The 18,879-nt window shown below is 56.1% G+C and overlaps 6 protein-coding genes across 6 annotated transcripts; 3 read left to right on the plus strand and 3 right to left on the minus strand.

The window, feature by feature from the left end:
* Positions 1 to 105: 105 nt before the first annotated feature.
* On the plus strand, positions 106 to 4,554 carry pan1 (actin cytoskeleton-regulatory complex protein PAN1; the record flags this gene model as incomplete). The annotated part of the gene is made up of 3 exons (XM_057194342.1): positions 106 to 2,822; positions 2,870 to 3,376; positions 3,435 to 4,554. 3 exons carry the CDS (start codon positions 106 to 108, stop codon positions 4,552 to 4,554), a joined length of 4,344 nt encoding a protein of 1,447 aa, XP_057055697.1.
* A 246-nt stretch (positions 4,555 to 4,800) lies between these two features.
* Positions 4,801 to 5,518, minus strand: N7474_002928 (uncharacterized protein; the record flags this gene model as incomplete). Its single annotated transcript, XM_057194343.1, has 3 exons — positions 4,801 to 4,927; positions 5,004 to 5,245; positions 5,342 to 5,518. The coding sequence occupies 3 exons, from the start codon at positions 5,516 to 5,518 to the stop codon at positions 4,801 to 4,803; spliced, it is 546 nt and encodes a 181-aa protein (XP_057055698.1).
* An 885-nt stretch (positions 5,519 to 6,403) lies between these two features.
* Positions 6,404 to 9,577, minus strand: N7474_002929 (sodium/calcium exchanger protein; the record flags this gene model as incomplete). Its single annotated transcript, XM_057194344.1, has 2 exons — positions 6,404 to 9,271; positions 9,356 to 9,577. The coding sequence occupies 2 exons, from the start codon at positions 9,575 to 9,577 to the stop codon at positions 6,404 to 6,406; spliced, it is 3,090 nt and encodes a 1,029-aa protein (XP_057055699.1).
* A 551-nt stretch (positions 9,578 to 10,128) lies between these two features.
* N7474_002930 (condensin subunit BRN1) lies at positions 10,129 to 12,846 on the plus strand (the record flags this gene model as incomplete). Its single annotated transcript, XM_057194345.1, has 3 exons — positions 10,129 to 10,202; positions 10,251 to 10,827; positions 10,885 to 12,846. The coding sequence occupies 3 exons, from the start codon at positions 10,129 to 10,131 to the stop codon at positions 12,844 to 12,846; spliced, it is 2,613 nt and encodes an 870-aa protein (XP_057055700.1).
* Positions 12,847 to 13,546: 700 nt separating this feature from the next.
* Positions 13,547 to 15,007, minus strand: N7474_002931 (uncharacterized protein; the record flags this gene model as incomplete). The annotated part of the gene is made up of 3 exons (XM_057194346.1): positions 13,547 to 14,308; positions 14,371 to 14,580; positions 14,639 to 15,007. The coding sequence occupies 3 exons, from the start codon at positions 15,005 to 15,007 to the stop codon at positions 13,547 to 13,549; spliced, it is 1,341 nt and encodes a 446-aa protein (XP_057055701.1).
* A 2,029-nt stretch (positions 15,008 to 17,036) lies between these two features.
* Positions 17,037 to 18,815, plus strand: N7474_002932 (C2H2 zinc finger protein; the record flags this gene model as incomplete). The annotated part of the gene is made up of 1 exon (XM_057194347.1): positions 17,037 to 18,815. The coding sequence occupies one exon, from the start codon at positions 17,037 to 17,039 to the stop codon at positions 18,813 to 18,815; it is 1,779 nt and encodes a 592-aa protein (XP_057055702.1).
* Positions 18,816 to 18,879: the final 64 nt, after the last annotated feature.

Raw genomic sequence — 18,879 nt, forward strand, 5'->3', positions numbered from 1 at the left:
GCGTCATGCTCCTCCTGACACTCCCTCACTTCCTCCACTCGTTCTCTTCTCTTCATCAATCCCTTCGTTCTTCTTTGCCTCATGCGAGCGTCATTTTCATAAATTATGTATTCCTCGTCGAATTCCTTCCTCGGCGGTGGTGCCGGTGGTCGACCCGGCCAGGCACCATTCATGCCGCAGCAGCAGCAACAGTACTCGCAATTCCCCCAGGGCCAACAGCAACAACCGCCAATGCAGCAGCCCCAGCCAACTGGTTTCGCTCCTCAACCCACCGGCTTCGGTGGCCAGCCCTCACCATTCGGCAGCTCGCAACTACAGCCCCAGGCCACCGGATTCCCCGCCGGACAGCTCCAGCCGCAGTTCACCAGTTACCCTGGCGCCCCCCAGCCGCCACCACCGTCGCAGCAGCAGCAACAGCAGCCACCGCAAGGCTTCCAGCAGCAGCAATATACTGGATATCCCCCCCAGCCCCAGCAGCAACAACAGCAGCAGCCTCCGCAGTTTCAGGTCTCGCAGCCCACGGGCCTGCCCTCTCGACCGGCTCCCAAGACATCCGCCGAAATCGCCAATTCCTTCCAAGATGCTGGCGCCACCGAGGTGCGACCTCAGGTGCCTCCCAAGACTGGGTCGAGGATCCCCAGTATTCGCCTCTCGTTTATCACCGCCCAGGATCAGGCCAAGTTCGAGCAGCTTTTCAAGTCTGCGGTTGGCGATAGCAAGACAATGGACGGCGACAAAGCAAGGGACCTTCTAATGCGCTCGAAGCTCGCTGGTGGCGACTTGTCCAAGATCTGGGTATTGTCGGATTCTACAAAATCTGGACAGCTGTTCTTTCCCGAGTTCGCCCTGGCGATGTACCTGTGTAATCTGCGCCTCACCGGTCGCGAGCTCCCTTCCGCCCTGCCGGAAACAATCAAGAATGAGGTGTCCAGTATGGTTGATATCATCTCGTTTGACGTTCCCGATGAACAGTCGGGGCCTGCGCCACGGACGAACGTCCCCAGCTTCGATGCACCACCTATAGAGAACAAGTCTACGCCACCAGTTGTCCAACAACCCCAGCCCCAGCAGCCCAACAACTCACAGCTTCTGTCGCAACTGACGGCGCAGCCCACCGGGTTCTTCCCTCAGCAGACCGGCATGCAGCAGCCTCAGCAAACGGGTTTTCCTGGCCAGAATAATCAGTCCCAGTTTCTGCAGCCCCAGCAAACTGGCTTCATGACCAATCCGCAGGCTACAGGATACAGCGGTCCTCGGCCCCCGATGCCGCCCATGCCAACCGGCTTTGGCTCCAATCTCAGCCCCGCGCAGACTGGAGGCATGCAAGGACTAACTGCACAACCCACCGGTATACCGGGTCAGTGGGGTTTTATCAACACTCCGGCACAGGGATTGCCGAATATTGAGGCCATGAAGCAGCAGCTGATGCCCCAACCTGGTCGTGAAGGTGGCTTTAGCACCACTGGGCTTTCTGGAAACGCCACAGTTGCCTGGGCCATTACAAAGGAAGAGAAGAAGATTTATGATGACCTTTTCCGTGCGTGGGATGGTTTGCGCAAAGGCTTTGTTAGCGGCGAGACTGCTATTGAAATAATGGGCCAGAGTGGGCTGAACCGGAAGGACCTGGAGCGGATTTGGACTCTGGCGGATCCTCACAACCGGGGTCGACTTAACATGGATGAGTTCGCTGTGGCCATGCATCTGATCTACCGAGCCTTGAACGGGTATCCGGTCCCCAGTCGCCTACCTCCAGAGCTTATCCCGCCGTCCACCAGGCACCTGAACGACTCCATCGGCACTGTCAAGTCACTCCTTTCTCAGGATGCTGAATCTCGGAAAGCCAGCGGAGCGTTCCTGCAGCCGCAGAAGACCGGTGTCAGCTATCTCAAGGACCATTCGTTCCGCGGTGGAGGTTCGCCCGGATTTGGCCGCAAGGATGCAACTATGTTCAAGAATAATGATTCCGCTAGTGGCTATCGGTCCAGCGCACGTCGTCGTGTTGGTGGCGACCCTCGCTCTCCCTCGCCTACCGCTTCCTCACAGGCTTCAGAGGATGATCTGTCTCCGGACCAATTGCGCAAGAAGATCCGTGAGACCAAAGTCATGCTCGACGCTGTGGATTTCCAAGACGAGAACCGGGCAGAAGATGATGAGGCTCTGGATCGCCGAGATCGCCGCGAGGCCGAGAGCCTGATGGACCGGATTCGCCGTGTGCAGGATGACATCGACACCCACCCCAATGCCTCGTTCCGCCAAGTGGATAGCGGGGCTGAGCGTCGGTCCCTTCGACGCCAATTGCAGTCCTTTGAGGACCAGGTTCCGCAGGTTGCCTCTGATGTCCGTCGCCTTGAACGGGAGATTGCGGATGCGAAGCTTGAGCTCTTCCGCCTGCAGGACGCCAAGGCCAACCCTGGCAGTGCCGCTAACATCGTGGGCACTGGTCCCGGTGGCGCGGTTACCGAAGCCGATCGGATCAAGGCTCGTGCCCGTGCGCGCATGCAGGCACGGGCTGCCGAACTTTCTGGACGCCCAGCTCCCGCTGCGGAAGATGATGACGGCCAGGCCGCTCGTCGCCTGGAGAGCGAAAGCTCGAAGGTGGCGTCTGAGCGCGAGCGCAATGATGCCATGACGCGTGATGTTGAAGAAAGCGTTCGGGACTTTGCTCGCAGTTTGGAAGAGAGCCTCCGTGAGGAAGGGCAAAACTCAACCCGTGAGCATGAGAAACGCCGCTGGGAGGATGCTCTGGGCGTCGAAGATACCATTCGCGACTTTATTTACGATCTGAGCCGAAACAGTCGGACAGCCAGTATTCGCAAGGAAGAGTAAGTTGTCCTAGATGACTATCAAGGCTAAAGCTGACGTTTTACAGGCGTGAGAGGCCTGCGCAGGAACAGCGTCGTTATGAATCTCCGGCTGCTGAATCCCCGGCTGCGCGCCCTTCTGTGTCGCCGTCTGCTACCTCCCCTGTCCCTGGTAACACTCACGAGGACCGCGTGGCAGCTGCCCGGCAGCGCGCACAGCAGCGTATTGCCGAGCGCATGGCTGCTGCTGGTCTGAAGCCCAGTGACGCGAACGAGACCCTTCTCCAACGCCAGGAACGTGAGAAGAAGGAGCGTGAGGAACGACTGAAGCGTGCCGAGGAAGATGATGCCAAGCGCGAACAGGAGAGACAACGCCGCCTGGCTGAAGAGAAGGGTGGCCCCAGTGCTGCTGCTCCGAAGACAGTGGGCAAGAAACCTCCGCCAGCCCCTCCCACGCGAAGAGCCCGTACCGACAGCGCTGGTCAGGCTGATGCGAAGAAGGCAGATGATGTGGCCCGTGAGCAGGCCATCAGGGATGAGCAAGAGGTGCAAGAGGCGGAGACCAAGCAGCTTGAGTGAGTACCCCTTGGATTTGTGAAGGAGAGGAGAGACTGTTTGCTAACTCGATTACAGGGATGAGGCAAAGCAGCGCGAAGCTGAGTTCAATAAGGAGAAGGAGGCTCAAGCAGCTCGACTGCGTGCTCTGGAGGAACAGGTCAAGCAGGGCAAGGTCAAGAAGCAAGAGGAGAAGCGCCGCAGGGAAGAAGCGGCTCGTCAGGCCAAAGAGCAAGAAGACAGACTTGCGGCCCAGCGTGCTGAGCTTGAGATGGCCAAGGAACGCGAGCGCGAGCTGCAGCGTCAACTGGAGGGATTGGACGAAGAAGAGAGCTCGTCAGACGAAGAGGGAACTGGCTATGTTACCCCACAGGACAGCACTCCCACGCAGAGCCAGGTCCTGCCTCCGGCTCCGCCGCCGGTGCCTACTGTGTCGATCCCCGAACCGGAACCCGAAGCCCCAGCTGTCTCTGCCGTCTCCCCAGACACCGAGTCCAAGAACCCTTACTTCAGCAGGATGGCGGGTCAGCCGGCCGAGGCCACACCAGCGACGTCACCTCCCGCGTCCACGAACCCATTCCACCGGCTCCAACAGCAGGAGGCCGTTAAGCCAACCTTCACGGGCGCTGGACCATTGGAGCGCAAGTCCCGCACGCGTCCCGAAGACGACGACGACTGGTCTCAAGCCGGCTCGGAGTTCGACGATTCCTCCGACGACGATGAGGACCGCCCTGGCGGCGGTAGCGCCAAGCAGCTGGCCAGCATTCTGTTCGGCACGATGGCACCGCCGCGCCCTCTGAGCGCCATGGACGAGGACAAGTCGCCGTCTAAGTCCGCCACTCCGGTGCAGGCCAGCCCTGTTGCTCCTCCGCCACCTGTGCCTTCGGCTCCCGCGGAGCCAGAGACTAACGGCTTCTCTTCTCCCCCACCAACCGGTGCGCCTCCTCCGCCGCCACCCCCTCCCCCTGGTGCCGCTGCTCCTCCCCCTCCGCCTCCGCCTCCAGCTGGCGGAGCCCCGACTGCACCGCCGCCGCCTCCTCCGGGCGCTGCACCCCCACCACCTGCGCCACCAGCCATGGGCGGCGGCGGTGGCGACAATCGCTCTGCGCTCCTTGCGTCTATCCAGGCGGGCAAGGGCCTCAAAAAGGTCCAGACAAACGATCGGAGTCAGAGCAGCTCCGCTGGACGCGTTCTGTAAAGATGAGGATGACGATGAGGGCGTGACAGGGGATGAGTATATACATTGTACTGGATTTTATTTCCAAGGAAAGCATCCCCCTTGGTTTGCTCCATTCCCTTTTTCTGTTGAGTCAGTTGTTTCTCTTAAGTCTCGTCGCGTTGTTTTGGCTCGCTCTGTCTGATAGTAAAACGTCTACATCAAAGGTAGCTGTAGTCAGTGAACACCGGAAATTCTGCATAGAGCCGGTCAAGCATTTTGCATTCTCTATTTCACTTCCTCGGAAGCTGTAGGAAGAGACGACATCTTGGCCTCAGCCTTCTCCCTTTTCGACTTTCTTGATTGTCGACATCCCCCCACGCAGTCAAGTATCAAAACCCAGAAAGTCGCAACCCTAGCCAGGCCATTTATTAGCAAAATCTACTTTTCCCCAGAGTCCTCGGTTTCTCCACGTTGAGATAGTTACTTACACCAGACCAATCACCAGATCAAACGCGAGATCCTGTTTACTCCGCCATGGCCTCGGATACCCCACCGGCGCATCTCCAAGACTATAGTCACTGAAAATGATCTCGAATATCGCATAAATCCCAACACCGAGGACGACCACGTCCCCAAAGCCAACGAGGCAAGTGTGCGGTCGCTCGATCTTGTGGGTTGGATCTGAGAGGGGGATGAGTTCGACGAGATTCATGAGGATTGCGAGCACGGCCTATTATTTTGCTCTATCAGCACAAATGGCATTTTCCATATAGATACTGGTGGCCCCTGTAGTAAGAGCCTTGGAAGGTAGATAGATAGATCGAACCGTAGAAATAGCCCCTCCAAATGTTTTGCCTTGGTGATTGTTCGCATCAGGGTATTTGATGGCTAATTCGATTAGGATTACGAGGGCGGCGATGGCGATGCCTAGGCTCGCTAGACGGAGCGCGATTTGGATGATTGCGGAGAAATGTGGGATTCGCGGCCGGGTGGTGCGAGACATGTTTTGTTGCTGTTTGAATAATGCATATAATTCATTCGGTTTGCGGTCTTCTGAGCAGTGAAATAAAGGGATTAATATTAAAGTAAAGAGTAAAAAAGGAGGGGGAGGGGGATGGGGGTTCAAGACAGAACTATGTAAGACAGAGAACGAGAGCTTCAAACTATATATAGATATTTCATAGTGTTGACTAGCTAGAATAGTATTGTACGCTATAACCGAAGCCAGTAGTTAGCAAGTAGTTCTTGGCTTTGACTCAGTAACCACGATTTGGGGATTTGAGTACGCAATCCGGAACCCTTTACGGATAAACGAGGCTGAGGCCTTTGCTCGAGGACAAAATGTCTGGATCTGACCAATCGGGTCGTAAGCCCAGCGCCGTGTTTCTGAAAGGCCAAGAGCGGTCTAACCCACAGCAGACAATACCAAGCTATCTTCGTTTGCCACGGGGGTCTAGCGTCGTTGGAACTGACAGAGGGATAAGTAGACCCTTGACAGGACTATGGGGATAATTTCTGGGGGACTCCACTACTGTAGGTCTAGTGATCTATAACATATGCAGAGAGGGAGATCAAATGGAAAATCGATTTACTCATGAAAATAGTACTGAGGTATATATCCGCCAAACTGGCTATCGAGTCTGAAACAAAGACTGCCTTCTCCATTTATATATTTCTGATGACATCCGCTTTGTATATGTGGAGATCAAATACGACGAGTAAAGCTTAAAGCTCTTGCAAAAAGCAGCATCACCTCTAAACTTGCTTCATGCTTCATAGATACACTTGAGGGAGTATGTAAAAAAATGGACATGGGCATGTGCATTGTCCCGAATGCAAAATAAATGCAGATGCAAAATCCAAAACAGCCCAATGCAAATGGAATATACTATGTGACGACCTCGGCAATCACATTGCCCAAGGTGCTCACACACCAAACTGCCATCAATCCCCACCCGATCTTGCGGTCCATGCGCCAGTTGTTCATAGGTACGACGATGAGAAGTCCCACCAAGACGACCAGGAGAGTCGCACCGCTGATAACCAAGACTTTGGATATGGCAATCTCGTACGTCGCCTTGGCAGGAGAAACATGCCCCATCGCGCCAGGTGTTTGTTGCTTCTTTCCTCCATTCATGGTCATGTAGAGACCACCCAGGCCGATGCCGAGCAGGATGTTCAGCATTGGGCCTCCAAAACAGGCGCTCAAGGCCATGACGGGGTATCCAAGCCGAGCGACGGTGATATCAGCGACGAGGTCACCGAGAGAATTACCGACGGCAAATATAGTCAGGCCTAAAAGTGAATCGGAAATGTTGAGGATGACACCTAGGGTCTTGAGGAGAGCAACAACCTCCGTAGCAATTGTGGCGATCCAGGATATGGCGACCAGGAAGCCGAGGAGCGAGAGGAAGGGGCGCCATGCCGCCGGCAGTTTACGACGTGGAAGAACCTGAGGCTCGCTGATGCCGTGGCGGTGATGCCAGGGCCGGCGGGTGCCGATGATGAGCACTGTGAGACACACGAAGGAGAAAAGGAGGGAGATGAGTGAAGGTAGGAGAAGATTGCGAAGGCTGCGTGTCTCGTCGGCGGTGGTCCAGCCGATTAGTACGACGAAGAAGGGGCCCGTGAAAAGCTGGATAGCGACCAGCCAGCGATTCCAATCCTTGGCTGGCACCACTTCCGAAGGCTCACACGTCGGCGGCGCAGCTGGAAGTTCCGAGTCCCAGCGTGGACGGGAACGGGACTCCTGCTCCGAAGACTTGTGATGCGGGTGTGAAGGTGGTAGCTCGGAGGCAGGGCCATGGTCCAAAGAGTGGAGGATAGGACTGTCGGCAGGCAGTCTCACTTTTGGAGCTTGGTTATTTCCATCGGAGAACTGCTCAATGACAACAGATGGAATTGGATCCGTCTCGGCAGATTCACCCTGAGGTTCAACTACCGGGATGGTGAGGGTGAGGAGAAGCACGCTTGGTGCTGCAACCAAGCCCAGCATCCACTCCCATATGTTCTTGGACTTCCAGCCAGCCAGAGTGGGGAAAAGTGTGCAGCCAAGCTGCCGGGGAGACGGGAGGACAGAGTTGGGCCAGAGCTTGCTCAACGATTTGCGGACAGAACCATTCTCATGAACAGAGTCATCAAGGCTGTCGTGAAACTGTAACCGCTCGGCTGGGCTCGCCGCTGGGTTAGGTAGGCGGATGCTGGGTGGGCGTGAGGAAGGAGAAGGGGGCATATCAGTGTAAGCAGGAAATGGCGCCGACGGGTCATCCAAGACCGTCTCATGGTTGCCACTGCCTCGGGGAGATACTGGCAGCGGAGAGTGGCTATGGGCCGTTGAGGTTTGATAATTGGGCGAATGGAAACTATTCAAAGAATTTGGAGGAGCGAGCAAGTCGGGCGGTTGAGCAGCCGCGGGGCTAAGGCTCGACGATGGTTCAAGGGACGACGGAGAAGTTGTCAACATCACACTCGTATCAATCCGAGGAGGCTGCGGTGGTCGCACGGCTTCTTGGTCCTCAGTATGTTCGTTGGATGGCCTCCTCACAGTAAGACGAGGCGTCTGTTCCGGTCGACGATCTAGCAAACTGGTGTCCAGTCTAAGTCCATCCGCATCGTTCGCGGATACGGCCCGAACTCGAGAAGAACCGGCAGCACTGAGAGGCGACAAACGGTCCGGGGCGGACGGTCTGCAGGTGCGAGGATGCGATGCAACAGACCGGGTATCAAACGGTTGAGATGATGTTTCGTCGTCATCCGAATAGCTGCTAATACTGACAGCCGGATTGTGATAGATATTCTTCGACTTTTTGAGCGAGTGAAGTACTGACTGAAACTCCAATGCACCGACCAAACTCGGCCGGATGGGGTTCAGGGTGTTCCGTCGCGACGGCCCGGAAGGTCGGTAGACATGCATATTGTCGCGGATCTCTGCTAAGAACCGGTTGCGAGTTTCGTCATCTTCGTCATCTTCCTCCTTCCAAATGGGGGTGCCTTCTGCACGTTCCAGAAGGTCGAAGTCCTCGGTTGATGCTCCGTGAAGGAGACTCCGTGATTCTGGGGCCATGCCGGGTTCATCGTCCTCTATGGCCTCCTCAATTTCTAGCTCTTGATTTGCCGGGATGTGAAAATGCGTTCGCGCGGCAACGTCCCTTTCATATTTCCGTCGTTTCCGAACCAGGTACCAGTGCCAGGTCACGACCATCACGACGTAGAAAGCGTACAGACCTACCATGGCCGCTGATTCCCAAACATGAAGCTTTCCATCGGCGAGTAGTATCATGGTGAAACTGACAGCGATGACAAAAAATCCGACATCTCGAACGAAACTCCTTCGTGCCACTTTGAAGGGACGAATCAAAGCCATGGAGCCAGCCACGACAGACGTGATAAAGCTGGCGGCGCCAATCAATTCACCAATTGCCAGACTCCCGCTGTTCGACCGCATGGCGGCGAACGTAGAGAAGACGTCGGGACTGCCATTTCCAAAGGCCAGAAACGTAACCCCGGTCAAACTCTCGCTCATGCCCAGAATGCTGGCCAGCGTGCTCAAATCGATACATAGAAAGTCGCTGGCCGCAATTCCAATGGTAGTGAACAGAACAGACAGCCAGAAAATCAGTATTATAAACGCCAGCGGTTTCGCATCGGCCAAGGAACAGTAGTATAGCTGGAGATAGGAAAACAAGCCGTCCTCATGATCCGGGCAGTTGGAACGGACAAAGGCACACTGGTCTTTTGCGGTTCGAACCAGGCGACACTACAGGGAAGTAACACAAAAGTCAGCCGGGATGTTCCTTCGCGACACTCGTAATCTGGTAAGAGACAAAGGGGGTTGTGGTACCTCTGATTCCTCTTCCCGCTTGAACAGGGATCCGGCCGCTGGTGTCCCCCGCTGTGCGGAGTAAGGTATCTGTACCGAGGGATGTCCACGTTCACTCAAAACCCAGCTGACGGTCGCGAGGACCGTGAAGACGAGCAGAGTCACACAGAACGGCCGTACGGAGTATCGAGGTCCCCGGCGGGCGGCAGGCCGCAGGAAAGATGGTAGTTGCTTCATGGCCATCGAGACAGCGGCATCCTGGACGCGGGGAACGGATTGCCAGGTAGACCACGGTCACAATGTTGGAGCACGAGGCTAAAATACTAATGGTATATATCGCGGATCGGTCTGTGAGAGCAGAAGGCCTCAGACAATATCCATGAACGTATCCATGACAATCTTGGATGCGGTGAACACGGTGATGTCAGCCTAGACGGAGGTGTGGCTTGCGGGAGGGTGGGTCAGTGCGCGCGCGATGTTATGTAGCAGGAGACACGACATGGACGCAGATCCCAAAACCGGTCTTTATCCCAGCCGAGTCCAGAACGTAGATAGGGTAGTGTGGCGGTGTGTGTTGCCTAGCATAGCCACGACTGCCCATCTAGCCGAAACACGGGTCACGTGATTGCGCTCCAGGTTGCTCCGGGTCGCCGTATGTTTTGTTGACGTCTTTTGTTTTGGCACGCCCCTCGGCCTGACTACGCCTGCCACGACAAGACGGTCATCGTTGAACTTGCACCTGCCACAACTCCAACTACCCTCCATCTCATCCCCTACTGGGGGCAACCGCAACCATGCCCCGTGTCGCCAATAAAGTCCACCGCCGCTCCGGTGGTAGGGAGGACGCCCATCGCAACACACCTGTCAAGTACGTGAGACGCCCATCATCCAACAGCCCCAACTGACCCTGATCTAGGATCCCGCTCAACGATGATATGGGAGAGAAAGCCGCTCGCAAGGAGGCCCGACAGGCACTCCACGACCGTCAAATGAACCAGATCAAAGCCTCAGTCAAAACGCCCATGCCGGCCCGCCGATACACCACCTACAACCGCGAAGGAAGCGACAGCCCCTCCACCACCCCGCGAGGCTCTGGACATCGTAAGCGCGATAGCGATGCGGGCGGTAGGGCCACAACGCCGGCAAAGCGCGTGCCTATACTGGCCAATTTCGAGGAGTGGATGAAGATGGCGACCGACAACAAGATCAACGCGAACAACTCCTGGAACTTCGCCCTCATCGATTACTTTCATGACATGTCGCTGCTAAAGGAGGGCGACGGTGTGAACTTTCAGAAGGCCAGTTGCACGCTTGATGGATGTGTCAAGATCTACACCAGCCGAGTCGACAGTGTGGCAACCGAGACCGGAAAGCTTCTCAGTGGTTTGGCTGATAGTCGCGATAAGAGAGGGCGTGAAGCCGATGGCGAGGGAGAAGATGGTGAAGATGATGAAGAAGGCGAGGATGGAGCGCCTCGCAAGTCGCGCAAGAAGGTATAGTATATGTGTCATACTTGCTTTTACCCCTTTACTAACCCAACACTTTCTTAGACACGCTCACATGAAGCCACTCTTGCCCCATCATTTGCAGCATTGCAACTGAAGAAGTTTGAGCTGGAGTTCGCAGTGGATCCGCTCTTCAAGAAGGCGTCTGCGGATTTTGACGAAGGAGGTGCCAAGGGTTTGCTTTTGAACCACCTGGCGATCGATGGGCAAGGAAAGATCGTTTTTGACAGCAGTGATGATGCCGTGGACGACAATGCCAAGACGGCCGACGGTGAACAACAGGACTCTGCAGAGTCCGAGACACCAGCTCCTCGGCCCACGAGCGATACCTTTGACGATGATAGCGAAATCGACCTCGGCTCCTTGGCGAGCCAGTTCTTCCCAGATCTGGATCGTCTGGGAGAACAAGATATCTGCCCGTCACTCAAGAACTTCGACCTCGGAGATCCCAGTGGATCGTTGGATATTCCTCTCCTCAAGGCGCCTGAGGAGTGGAGGCAGGATAAGAACGGCGAAGAGGAACATGGCGGCGAAGACCCGTCCGGTATTATGCTTGATGATGACAACGCCGTCGGTTTTGACGATGACGATGCCACTTTGGGTGGCTTTGACCTCAGTGGTGACACCGGCTTCGGTGACGGCGGTGAGGCCTGGGCTCGTGAAGCCGCCCTCGAACCTATGCTCAAAGTTCACCGTCTTGATCATGATGGCGAAAACGATGACGAGGATGGCGAACTTGAGAATGAAGATGCATACGCCATTTCCCTGTCTCATCAACCTGATAGCCGGGAGCACGAGAACATCCTGAGTTATTTCGATAATGCACTCCAAAAGAACTGGGCCGGCCCAGAGCACTGGAAGATTCGACGAATCAAGGAACACGCGGCGGCGACAGACAAGAGTGCGGCCCCCAAGGCAAAGAAGGAGAAGGAGCCTTTCGAGATCAACTTCGAGGCGCCTCTGGATCCCGCTCTCGCCGAGTTGATCTATACCCCCGCCAGCTCCAACGCGGCCGTCTCATTACCGAAAACCCAATGGAAGACCAAAGGCCGTAATCTCCTTCCCGATGACAAGCATTTCAACTCCCGCCAGCTGCTTCGCCTCTTCCTGAAGCCCAAGGCGCGGATGGGCTCGAGGAAACTCATCGGCAAGCGGACCGCCAACCGGCGACAGGACCAGACATCTGGCAACGGCGAGATGGACGAGGCATTCTGGGCAAACCACAAACAAGAAAACGATGCCGCTGGCGATGATGGCGCCCCGGGTGCCTACGATGCCAACTTCTTTGCTGACGATGATGGCCTCGCGTTCCCGAACGGCATGGATCTCGACGATGACGATGATAACATGCCGTTTGCAGATGCCCGTGAGATGCTTTCTCCGCCGACCGATGGGCGTCCAACCACTTCAGCTGGCGAGAGCAGCAACACTTCTGGCCTGACCGCGCTGCTGAACATGGTGGGTGCCACCCCCGGCCGGCCTGGAGCCGGTGTTGGTGGATACGGCTCCCAACTCGTGACCCAGGGCGGTCGACGCGCACGACCAGACTACGTGAACTACGCGCGGGTGGCCAAGAAGGTAGACGTGCGACGACTAAAGACCGAGATGTGGAGGGGTATGGGCGAGCGGTTGATCGCAGCAACAGACTTCAGCTCTGCTTCACAACCGGGATCCGTGCCCAACGAAGCGCCCCCTGACGTCGAAAGCCCCGAGACAGAAGTTCCGCCAACTCCTCAATCCGTGAGCCCAGAAAAGCCCGTCGATGTCAAGGACGACAGCCGATTACGCTTCACCCATATCATGAACTCGCTCAAGAAGGTCTATCCCGCCGAAACCCTGCGGGACATCAGTACCTCGTTCGGGTTCATCTGTCTTCTCCACCTCGCCAACGAACAGGGACTGGTCTTGCAAAATGAGCTCTCCAAGGTCGGCATGGATGTTGGCAGTCTTGAAGAAATCTTTGTTTCGAAGGACATCCACGCTGTCTTGGAAGAGGGTGGAATGTAAAGTCTTGTTGCATTCTGTACAGTTCAGTTCAGGTCGATCCCGCTGGGCAATTCTTCCTTACACACTCAACGCATATTAGATATGAATGATGGGGTCGGGGAGGAATGATGGGCTCATTCCTCGCGGAGTTGGTGGTTCTTGTTGTTCTTGTGCGTCTGCAAAGCGGCGCTCTCGTTTCTCTTCTAATGTACCCTGTCTTCTGGTTAAATGCAAGAATTCGCTTCAGACAATATTTCTGGCACTACTATCCTTCTACCATACTACCCTTCTACCAGAATTAAATCCTTTCTGGGATCAGCTCAACATGAGATGGACCGCGACGGCATTGAAGTATCGATGAGGTAACTTATATAAATAACAATGTGCTTCGAACCACACAAATAATAGGTCCCAAATAAGAAATAGGTATCTGTAAACTATCCATGATATAACCACCCAAACTCCCTGCACACCCAACAGACAATAAATTAAAGGGAGCGAGAGAAGGGGAAAAAGGCGAGCAAGTAGAGGATATGTAAGTTGTCTCGAGGGTGGTTTGTAGGAAAACCAGCGCCCTTCTTTCTCCTTTCCTTTTTCTGATTTCCGTTCTTTTTTTTTCAAGGTTTCTTTTGTTTTCGTTCCTCTGCTTTTCCTTTTCTGTGCAATTGAAGAGAAAGGAAAGTGCATAATATGTCATGACTGATGTGCCGGCCACGTAGGACTAGCTATAAGCGCCTGGGATAGGCACGGAGCCGTAGCTTGGCTCATTGGGGCCAGCAGCAGCAGAGTGATGAGAAACAGAAGGTTGCGAGACAGGACCAGAGTGCTGGGAAGAGTGCTGGGAGGATGGCGGAGACGGCGTTCGAGACTGGTTCGAAGGCGCGAACTCTCCCTGTCCCATCTGGGGCGACGCTCCTTGGACCTTGATTGGCGGGGCCTGCAGCTGGAAGGTCGGCGCTGGGCGAGTCGGCGAGCGCGGCGAGGCGTACTGGGTCGCCGGGTTGTGGTACTCACCCTTCTCGGCGACGGAGTACGGGTCCAGTTGCGCGGAGTAGATAAATGGGGACTTGGGCGGGTACGGCGAGAAGCCCGGGAAGCCCGGTGTATTTGGGGCGGACTGCAGACGCAGCTGGGCGAGATACAGATCCGAGCGGGCTCTGTCGCGCTGGTCCATGGTCTTCATGAGCTTGCGCTTGCTCCACACGCGGTAGGCGACGACGGCGTAGATCAGGATTACCAGAACTTCGATGACAATTTCAATGATGGCGCACAAGAGACCCCAGTCCTGCAGACGGCAGAGCAAAGCGTAGTCGACGACGTTGGAGAAGTCCTGTTCGCGGTTGTTGTGCGCACAGGACCACGACCACATATCCTGGCCGTTGGTTGTCGTTTTGGAGTGAGCGTAGACCGCTGCGCCGACAATCCACATGATCAGACTGAAAACGAAGAAGCAGACGGTGAAGGTCGTGTAGTAGACGGCTGTCTTCTGGGCGCGTCGGTGTCCGCCCTTGTAGTAGTACCCCAAAAAACAATCAGACATGTAACCAGCGATAAACATGCCATGCCCAGGAGCATGTACTGTGCCCACGGGTTCGTGCCCTCCGCCCAGGCGGGGAGACTGTTTCTCGCTTCTATTGTCTTGGTTGCGTTGAAGATGGACAGGGTGACTGCCAGCAGGGACAGCACGATAAGACTGCAGCCGAAGTTGACGAAGCGCAGGAAGATCTTGGCGATCCGTACTCGGAGTTTGATTTTCTGCAGAAACTGGTCAGAAAAGGGGAAAGATTGTTTGTCTTGGAAGGAGTGTTCTTACCAGATCCTTCTCATTCGCCTTCTCCGTGACCTTCTCCTGCTTCTCCAGCATGTACTCCTCACGGAAGGTTGGGCTCCTTATGTCCAGAGTGCGGGCTGTTCCGGGTACTCTCAGCGCACTCTTCAGCGGCGACGCCGGGGGCCGCGAATCGTTCGCATGCTGGGCAGGGTCATTGGTAGCCACGTAGCCGAACCCGACGTCTCCCACATTGCCTTGGGGTTGAGGGTCGGTGAAGGGAGAGCGTCTGGAGTTCTCGTCCACAGGAGAATGAACGGCGGTGGCTTCGGCAAAGCGAGCCGTCCGCGGGCTCTTCAGGGACTCTGAAGAGCTGCGAGCTTCTTCTACAGTGGGTTGCGGAGGCTGACCCATTGCGCCGTGATAAGAACCAAGGTTGAGATCGATAGGGACGACGGGTTTATACGTCTGGGGAGAGCTGTTCCGACTGGAATCTGACATCGAAGCAAGAAGTATGAAATAGAAAAATTAGGTCAAGAGAACCGGCTCTCGACAGCTGGGAAAAGAATGGGAAAAAGGGACAATAGCTGAACTAGATCAGCGTTCTTCAGGCAGGTAACCTCGAACGTTCCCGTGTACGAAGCCTGCGTCCACGAGGAATGATGCCAGAGAGAGCAGAGCAGAGGGTAGAACGAGAGGTATGAGGAGACGAGACTCGAAAGGAATCGGCGTGGCCGGCCCTTGAATAGTAGACATTTTGTAGGCGGGGGAATGTGCAACCGCTGCGATGCCCGTCACTCGTGCTAGGGTAAGCGCCCGCGAGGGAAACACGGTGCAGCATTGGCAGGCCCGCTGATTGGAAGTTACCCTGGGGGAGATGCCGGTGACTGGGTGATAGGGCAAGCTTGTCACAGTGGAGGAGCCAGTCCTGGCCGTCGGTTCGCTGGGTGGATGCACGTCCGTCACCTCAACCGGCGCTAATCCGCCGATCGACTGGCCAACCACACGGGCTGCAGAACCGCTGGGATGTCAGGGAGAATTTGGTGAAGATAATAATATCCCCGGACGGACAGCCAAGTGGTGACCGTAGGGCTAGGCCTGGGGAGAAGGGAGGTGGAGGAGGAACCCTTGGTCGGGTATAATAATCATGCATTAGGGCTTGGAAAAAATAGCTTCAATGGCTCCCCATGTCCGAATCATTTGTTAGTTAATTGTCTACTCGTGTCACCATAGGGAAAAGTATTCTATGTGCTTGACGGAAAAGTCAGCCACCACGAATAAGTAAGTGTTAAACCACTTCCCTCAGAGTGTATGACCAACTACCGTAGATATCCTTGGTCTGGCACTCCACCGACTTAAATGAGCCCACCCTGGCGCTACCTGAAACCCGGCCCATCTGTTCCTGGCGCTCCAGCGGTGGCACCCTTGGACCTGTTTGTCCCGACCCAGGCCGAGCTGGTTCCGCCAGCAGATCTGCCGTCCCGATCGTGGCGATCCGCCGTCCGCTTCAGCTCGGTTGTGTGGCGTGACATCACTGGCGTCGTCCACCGTGAGTAAGGTGGTGGCAAGACCGAGCGAGGGAGAAGAATCAAAGAGAACGAAACGAGACAAAACAAGAATCATCGGCCTCCTGAACCCTCTAACATGACTTCATCCTCTCTGTACTCGGTCCCTCGTGTCTGGTTCTCGTGTTGACACTGGCAGTGATACGGTCATCTGATTACGGAGCCAACCATATCGCGTTAGACTCGACACAGCCTCAATCTTATCCAGGTACTGGTACATATCTGTCGATACGTAAATGTAGGGGCCAACAAGTACCTCTACACGACCAGTCAGGGTTCCCAGAGCCTCGACTTGTTCGTTCCATTACACTGTACCTACGCCCCTGCCCGGTTTCTGGACTCTCTCTCTCTCTCCTCTCTTCCTCCCGTTCCAGCCTCCCAGTGATCCCTCCCTCTCTTTCTTCTCGCGTCCGGACTGCGCCAATTATCATCCTTCTGCACTGGTCGCCTTTGCTGCCTGCTAGGATTCCTCTTCGTCCGTCCGCCCGCGTTCCTCACTTCCCAACCCCGGTCCCGACCTTCAATGCCCACCCCCCATCGTCGCTCTTCCGTTCTCTTCTATTTTAGACACGAGGCCTAAGCCCTCTTCCCCTCTCTCCACCTCCACCAGCCCCCGAGGCATTCCTGGTGGATCGCCCGGTCTGACAAACAGAAGCTGAAACCACCCTCGTCAGCTTGCGCCACACTCGGTTCCAGGTGAGTTGAGAACGCGCCGCCCCACACGCCCTGAACTGGACGGGACGACAACCACTCGGCCACTCTCCCTCCTCTCTTCTATCCTTCTACAAAACCACCCCCCTGCTCTTCTTCCCTGGATGAAGTCGGTCGAGTCCTTCCTTGTCTACATTTGCCCTATCTGATTCCCACGTGTGTCTAACATGCCCTCGGAAGTAGCCGTCGCCTTGGTTCATCCTCCCGTCGAGGCTGGCCTAAACCTTTCTGCCTCCATGGCGGCATTGATACAATCCACCTCCGAGTCCGTCGCCGTGTCCAACCCGCTATCCGCTCCCTCCGTCATCGCCAGTCCCGACTCCATTTCCTTCCTCAAACAATCCAAACCCGACAACCTGAGTTCGATCGCTAGCGCCGGTTTACACGTCTCGCCGCCGGGAGATCAGCCCCAGATGGCCAGTTCAGCCGCAGATCGACCGGCGGAACAGGACCGAGAGGCTGAACGCAACAGTTCGCAAGTCGCTCGGGAAGCGTTGGGTGCAAGTGAGAAGTCGCCAGCCCCCCCGGCTCATGCGTCACCGGAGCACATGCAGGTAGACTCCAGAACCAACACCGAGTCATCCGACCCCTACGGCTCGACAGACCACCATCAAGACTCTCTTATGCACACCTCCACCATGGCCAGTCCCGGCCCCATCGAAGAATCAGCCTCTCAGGATGGGGACCGTCCACGAAACCCCTCGGAGATCGACCAAGACAGTAATAAATCGTTTTCATATCCCATGCCCACGGCTGGCATTAACGATCCGCGACGCGGTTTAAGCCTGCCGAACACCGGCTACAACAGGGGCAGTCCGCGGTCCCCGGGGGCGAAGAGACATCGATGCCCTTACTGCTCTACAGAATTCACTCGCCAGCATAACCTGAAAAGTCATCTCCTTACACACAGTCAAGAGAAGCCTTTTGTTTGCCAGACCTGCCAGTCTCGCTTCCGCAGATTACACGACCTGAAACGACACACCAAACTTCACACGGGCGAGCGGCCACATATTTGCCCTAAATGCGGGCGTCGCTTCGCGCGCGGTGATGCGCTTGCACGGCACAACAAGGGCCAGGGCGGGTGTGCTGGCCGACGTGCGAGCATGGGGAGCTTTGGCCCAGATGACGAGTACGGAGATGGTGGTCCGGACGATGCGATGGACGGGCTGGTGTACGCTGAACCGGAGCGCATGGACGAGGAAGACGAGAGACGACTCAACATGCCGAGCATTAGGGAACATGATGCGCAACCGCTGCCTCGGTCCGATTCACTCCACACTCACCAGCGCAGCACCTATCCACCTATCGCGGCTAGTCGTCCTGGCGCCGGCGGCCTCTTCCCTCCCTCCAACAACCATGGCGGATCCGTTTCATCCACGTCGCCTACTTCCCAAACTGGCAATAATATGACATTTCCGCCGGCCGGGCATCATTCGGGGGCGTCAATTTTCCCGTCAAGTTCGACCAACGACAACCCCAAACCACTGTCTCCGAACGCTTTATCATCCCAGCATGAGATTGGTGCACAAAGCCATCGCGCCCACTCCCCGAGCATGGCAGGGTCATTGCCACACCCGCAGCCGTCATTTGGACGGTCAGGCCAGCCTAACCATGTTCCTTCGGGATTAGGGCTACCCCCTCCTCAGCCGGGAGCACCTCAGCTCCCCCCACCACCGGGCATGAGCTCGCCCGATTCTCGATTTGGCCCGCAGGCCGCGACAAAACGCGTCTCGACGCACAGCCACTCCAGCTCTCATGGCTTGGTGGCGCCCGAAGGAGATGCTAACCAAGTGGACAAGCTCTGGTCATATGTCCGGTCCATGAACGATGAAATGAAAGCTCTACGGGCCGAAGTGGCGTCTCTGCGCGCCCAACTTGCCTCGACCACCAATACATCGGCCACAGCGCCGGCCGATGTCAACGCAGTGAATACGTCCTCGCGGTGATTACTGAAAATGTGTACTATACGCCAGGATGCCCTTGCCGCATCCCTCGCTTGCCGTTCTCGGT

The sequence above is a fragment of the Penicillium riverlandense genome (genome assembly GCF_028828495.1).
Source record: "Penicillium riverlandense strain IBT 135883 chromosome Unknown utg000002l_segment0_segment0, whole genome shotgun sequence".
NCBI classification, from domain to species: domain Eukaryota; kingdom Fungi; phylum Ascomycota; class Eurotiomycetes; order Eurotiales; family Aspergillaceae; genus Penicillium; species Penicillium riverlandense.